The 6,525-nt window shown below is 34.4% G+C and overlaps 1 protein-coding gene across 1 annotated transcript; it reads right to left on the reverse strand.

Annotated features, from left to right (window-relative positions):
- Positions 1 to 637: 637 nt before the first annotated feature.
- LOC117421523 (interleukin-8-like) lies at positions 638 to 6,288 on the reverse strand. The gene is made up of 4 exons (XM_034036031.3): positions 6,180 to 6,288; positions 5,050 to 5,185; positions 4,541 to 4,615; positions 638 to 1,008 (listed from the first exon to the last, which is right to left on the reverse strand). The coding sequence occupies exons 1-4, from the start codon at positions 6,232 to 6,234 to the stop codon at positions 984 to 986; spliced, it is 291 nt and encodes a 96-aa protein (XP_033891922.1). The 5' UTR covers positions 6,235 to 6,288; the 3' UTR covers positions 638 to 983.
- Positions 6,289 to 6,525: the final 237 nt, after the last annotated feature.

Consider the following 6,525-nt stretch of genomic DNA (forward strand, 5'->3'; position numbering starts at 1 on the left):
ATGATATCCTTCTATGGGGCTGTTTTTCCTCTAATGGCACAGGAAATTTAGTCCCAATACATGGTAAAATGGATTCCATAGCATACCAAAAGATATTGGCAAATCATCTGAGACCCTCCGCTACAAAACTTGGTTTAAAGCACAACTGAACGTTCCACCACAACAGCGATCCAAAGCACACATCAAAATCTACTTCAGAATGGTTAAAGAAGAATAAAATTAAGGTTCTGGAATGGTCTAGTCAAAGTTCTGATCTAAATCCGAGAATCTTTGGTATGAGTTGAAGAAGGCTGTGCACAAGATAAGTCCTCAGAATTTGAATGAGCTGGAGCAATTTTGCATTGAAGGTCAAAAATCACTAACGAATCATGCCAAAAGCTCATTGACAAATATCCTAATCGTTTAAAAGAGGTTATTGCTAAAGGTGGAGTTTTGCAAAATAAATTGCTGAAAATAAATCTATTTCTCGTAACATTTTTTTTTTCAATCCCCAAAAGCACAAATTTTACTACAAAAGATTTTTCCTAAAATTGTTTGAAATCTCTAGAAATTATAAATTTCCATTGGAGTATATAAACTTTTGACTACAACTGTATGTGCAAACATACATTTCTGTATATTACTGTATAAAGACCACTTTACATTCTAAATTGCTTTTATTATATATATCACATGTAGTTTTTTTTATTACTTTACAATAAATTGTTTATATTTAAATATACATATAACATTAAATATATACAAATATGATCTAATCTAAATATAATGCAAAAGGATACAAAAAACTACCAGAATTTTTTTTTACATGACTTCAGAAAAATAGGTTATTACCCTTAATATGTCTGTCTTACCGTCACATAATAGTAATGTTTTAACTTAGCATATAGATAATAAAGACAAGGTGTTCACATTGCTATAAATAAACAACCATCAACTTGTTCTTAGTCAGTGTTCTCTTGAAAGCTGCAGCTTCTTTTGTCTTTTCATTGTCGTTGGAGATTTTTGGATCTAAAAAAAAAAGAAAAAAAGTATAATTCATCAGAGACTTGTTATGTTATGGTGGAAGTGATATAAAATATGCAGTTGTTTAAAGTGATTGTAACCAATCAAATGATTCTAATGCATCACACCCTTTTAACTTCGTTTGCTACATGAGTCTCCACTGTGAAAGAAACGTGTCAAAGCATCTGGTCCTATGCAAGGTTAAAGAAAATGGCCTTGCTCTCAGGTAATCTGTTACACATCCACTTCCTGGGTCATTTTACCTAGCAGTGCCTTCTGGGTCAAAGCTGTTATTGTCTAAAACAATGTCAATCAATAGGGAAAGCAAAATTTAATGGTATTTTATTATTGGTAGAAATTATTTAGGGACAATATAAATTGCTACCATAAATGGAACCAATAGGGAGCTGAATTAAACACATCCGTGAAGTTTCCATGCATTTTAGAAACTTCAGATTATCTCTGCATTGCCATGATAATGTGACATAACATACACAGATCACACACATTTCTCACGCTATAGGAAGTGCGAACATGGAATGACAGGTACATTGTCTTCATGCTATTTTTTTTTTGCATGGAAACTCATTGGTATTGGGTACCGGGACTTATTTTGATGCTGGTACTAGGTACCGGGATTTATTTAATCTGCTTTTCATCCAACGTGGATGCATTCCATCCACTTGTTCAACGTTTCTCAAACGTGCTTCCATTCAGCACAGTTCGTGCTGTTTGCATTCTGTTTCCTCATACTGCTTCTGTTTCTGTTAGCTGCTATTGGCCACCATTAATGTCAGTATAATCACTGCATGTTGATTGGCCAAGCTTTCATTCTGATCAGATTTCATTTTGGCATGAGTCACAAATCTCCGCCCATTTCGCTTTGTGTCAGTGCTCATTCGTTGATCAACGAGAGAAGACTTTAGCAGTGCAACATGAAAACAGCGGAATGGAGTAATTCTCATTATTATGAAGTGTGAGACAGCAGGGAGGGGGTTAAAACCTCCCTGCAGAAAAAACATGTGCGGAAGGCACACTTTTGTTTTGTTAATTGTTTAATTGTTTTATTGTTTAATCAGTACCTGCACCTGGCTATTATTGAAAATTAGAGCCAGGTGCAGGGTTTAAAAGGAAAGCAGTCAGTCTGCTCAAGGCGGCTGCTGAAGAGGGCAGAAGCCCGACTGTGCTGGTGTGGGTACAGCTGTAATTAAAAGAAAAGGTAGTGTGAAGCCTTTTTTGTGTGTTTTGTTTTGTTTTGTTTGTTTGTACAGGTAAACAGCTTAGCTGTCCTGTTTGAGTTTAGGTTCCTGTTTTGTTTTAGTTAGTGCTCAAAGAGAGCTAGGTGTTTGTTTTGTTTATTTTTGTTTCTGTGTTTATTAAAAAAAATTGCGCAACCGCGCTTTCAAAAATCCATTTCTGTGTTGGGTCGTGTTTTTAAAGGGGCAACGAACGAAGTGAGTGTGATTCTTTCACAGAAGTAATAATTATTTTCTTTGGTGTGGTGGAGAAACTAGCTGAAATATTCAAATCGACCATTGCTGCACATGAATTTGAAGGGAAAAAACAGTGTTCGCCATAAATTACATAGTTGATAAATATTACAAATAGGCACATATTGTATATGAATAAACGCAGGCACAGTTGTCTGTAATATATATATATATATATATATATTTATCAAAATTACAGCAATGTAGCTTTAAGGTTTTTGCTTTTTTGCACACTTTTCTTCCCAGTTATTTGTTTTATGAATGTGTGTTTAAGCCAAGAGCATTTAGATGTAACAGTCGATAGTTTCTCTTTGTAAAACAGTATGGAGTAAAGTTGTTTTGTATGCAATCATACTTGCAACTCAACTACAAAATAAAACTTGATTGGAATGGAGAAATGCCTCCATATACAGTATGTGTGTGTGTGTGTGTGTGTGTGTGAGAGAGAGAGCGATGTCGTCAAAAGTGTGCATACCCCAATGTGTGGAAATATACATATGTTGGGGATTTAAACTGTTGATGACAACTTTGTTGTCAACACTGTGTGCTTAAGCATTTGTTTATTTCTTTCTAAATAAAACCCGATTTCTACCCGAATATATCTTTTCTTGATTAGATATACAAAATCCATCTGATTTTAACCTGATTTTTTAAATTAAATAATTCTACCTGATTTTTAAGAAAGTATTCACCTGAATTTGGAAAAAGGTCTGGAAAGTATGGTGATGATTTCAGAGAATGCTAGGGAGATTAAAATGGCCAAGTACATCATTAGTACTCATAGTGCCTGTTACATAATACATCTGAGGGGTATTTCATCCCCCATCCTTTTTTCATAGCACTGTTCTTTTTTTAAGAGCCGGCTCCTTTGCAAGGAGCGTATATCAGGCTTATGTCTTTGTGTGTGATTACGTCACCTCCCAGCCCTACTGCTGCCTTCCCCCGTGCACGCTACATATGTATATTCACATTATCTTTTTTTTTTTTTATTTTTTTTTGCAGTGGCAAATGCATTAGTTCAATGTTTTAGAATAACATTCTTTACAAATTATTAATGTGTAAAACTTTGTTATTATGACTTGGACCCCTAAGAAATATTACTAAAATATTGCTTGGGGTATAATTATAATTTTGTAACAGACAAATAAATGACCTTTAAAACCTGCTATAATACGTTACGTTTCTGTATATTATAAACAAAACCCATGCATTTAAAAATGACGCCTATGCATTTTTTTGCAGTACAGTGTCTGTCTCCGGGCCATGCCCTCCTGACAGTCTTGGCAGAGTGACAGATGTGTTTTTGGAGTAGGCTGTAGGGCGTCCGCAGGTAGGTGCAAGGGGGGGCACTTACACCCTCCCCCCCCTCCCCAGAATCTGAATTTACAAAAAAAAACAAAAAAACAATAGGTCTGTGTGGTGTTTTTCTGGAAAATTAATAGACTGATCTTTAGCACTGTGTTGCACAAGCTAAAACTTATTTTAAGAAAGCTGCATGATATGAGTAGCCAAATCGGAAGACAGACAGAAACATTTAAATATACCCTCCCGAATTTCAATATTAATTTGGTAATTTTCATTTGGAAGGATCATTTCTCTCTCTAAAACAAAAGTACACACGGAAACCTAAATTACTCGAAAGGTAATACCAAAATAGTATGAAAAAAATGAGACATTTTTATTTTTCCATGGAAACCATTGAACTAACCAATGGACTACTCAGCCATCATTTATATTTTATTTAAAAAATAAAAAAATAAAAAATGAAAAATAATCTATAAAAAAAAGTATGGGGGCAATGCAGCATATTTTCTAGAACAATCTATACATCTAGACAAAAAATCCCTTCAGAAACACCATCTGATATAACAAGCAGTGTTTATGCATTTATAGTGTCATGCAATCTGGAAAAATGTGTGGTCTTTGCTTTATAAGATTTGCTGTACAGTATTGTGTGGCAATAAATATACTTTAAGATATGGTTGCTAGGACTATGCAACCCATGCTTTGTGAAACATTAATAAATATAGGAGGTAAGGCAGACATACCGTTTCTTAATGAATTTCTTCACCCAGGGTGCACGAAGATTCAAACAAATCTGGTGCCCAGATTTCAATTTGGCACTAAAAAATAAAGGTTATAAATATAGGCTTTTATTTTGGCATGAATACACAATATAAATAAACAGAAAATATATTTATATTGAGCTATAATTGATTATTTTGTTTTAATTCTCACCTACGATATAGATATACATTTTGTAGACTTGCATACAGATCTGGTAAAGATATCTCCACTCAAAACAGCAGACTAAAGCTCATTTATTATACTTACATGGACTGTAAATCACCCCATTTAAGTATTTTTCAATATAAGACACAGCTGTTATTATGAGGGGCAAGGCTTTTTAAGGGATTATAAGTTTACAACAGACACTGCACATGAAGGCGTGAATGATACTGTAAATTTAATCTTGAACCAAAATATATATACAGTAGGTTTAATAAAAATAAAAGTCCTGTTACTTGAAAATATAAATATTGTTTGGAATACATACATGACCTGCACAATGCTGCAGTGTGATCCTCTGGGGATGAGATCTATTTTCGTTATCATTTTTAAAGGGACCATCCTGCGTTCATAATTAATACAATGGCAGTGCAGAGGAACCCCCATACCTATCACTGCCCCAGCTGAAAGAAAAATGTACATATGTTATGGTAAAAATAAATTAATGTTAATTAGCCAGTCTAATGAAAACAGGAAGGAAAATAAATAAAAATAAAACTCAGACCTACACCTTGTCGGGATAACCCACAACTTTTTTTTTTTATTATTATCCCCCAGCTCAGTGCTGTAATAAAATGCTTTAAATATTCTAGGTGTGGCTAATCCTGATGAGATATCTGATCAAATCAGCCTCTTTGAGGACATAAGGGAACATGTAAATATAGAAGTAATATGTACCAAACCAAAGGTATTCTAAATATTGAATAACATTCACCTATAAAATACTTAAAAGGTCATACAGGTATACTGTTATGTATTGCCATTGTAAAAACAAAACAAGTTGAGATGAAGCCCATAATTAAACATAATTGAATATATCAAAAATAAAATACTACTCAGAGTGATAATTCAACTGCTCCTTGTTTAAATTATGTGATTCTAGCAAGAAACCATCATTTTTTCCCCCGTTTGCCCATATTGCGTTTTGCCTTGCTCCAAAATAGGTCCCGTAGTGTGAATATGATGCCCCAAATCAGATAACTGGAGCTGATGTCTCCTTGTGTGACAGTACTATTCCTGTTCAAGTGAGGGAACCAATCAAGTGACTGCTACTGAAGGACTGTGGCATTAATCGGTACACCAATTTTGCAAAAAGTATGTGCACCTTTTCTTTAGAATAGATACAGTGTGTCAACCACAAACATCCCAGCTTTAGAATAAACTCCTGTATTGGAAAACAAAAAGGATTCAACAATTTAAAAGAAGTACAAATATGGTGCGTTCAGTTTGGCTGAATATGTCTAAATATTTCCGCTTGATAAGGCTTTATCAATTTCCCCTTCAGAAATAAACAATACGCTACAGTAAACGAGCAGTATTCTTTTTTTTTTATCGAAACCCCTTTGTTTGAGGTTAAAGTCTGAAATACATACATTTTTAAAAATGTAATGTTCTTACTTTCTGTCAGAAGGAAGGAAAGGCATAGTACAGCCAAAAGGCATCGAGGATTCATGTCCAGATTCCTGTCAGATCTGCTTTTTGCTGTTGTTCTTCTTGTCACCCAATGTTCATGGAGGGATGAATGTTTTTGGTGTTCATACTATTGCATCCTTCCTTTATATTAACACTGTGGCCTCCTGATAAGTCATGTGCAGCACTTAGAGTCTGAAACCCCCTATGGATTGTTTTGGAAATTCACAAAAAACAATCATGTATTAATGGGTATGATGAAAATGTGATTTAGCTTGTGCAGAATACAGTACATGGGTGGTTGCTGTTTAGTGAGAGATGGACATATCAAAGT

Source organism: Acipenser ruthenus, chromosome 1 (genome assembly GCF_902713425.1).
Source record: "Acipenser ruthenus chromosome 1, fAciRut3.2 maternal haplotype, whole genome shotgun sequence".
Taxonomy (NCBI): domain Eukaryota; kingdom Metazoa; phylum Chordata; class Actinopteri; order Acipenseriformes; family Acipenseridae; genus Acipenser; species Acipenser ruthenus.

Bases quoted from the DNA above. Each gene is read 5' to 3' on its own strand.
- LOC117421523 (XM_034036031.3), bottom strand. From the start codon at position 6,234: ATGAATCCTCGATGCCTTTTGGCTGTACTATGCCTTTCCTTCCTTCTG. The intron at 5,186-6,179 runs GTAAGAACATTA...TTTTTCTTTCAG, and splicing joins TTCCTTCCTTCTGACAGAAA to CTGGGGCAGTGATAGGTATG. The intron at 4,616-5,049 runs GTATGTATTCCA...TTTATTTTTTAG, and splicing joins TGCAGCATTGTGCAGGTCAT to TGCCAAATTGAAATCTGGGC.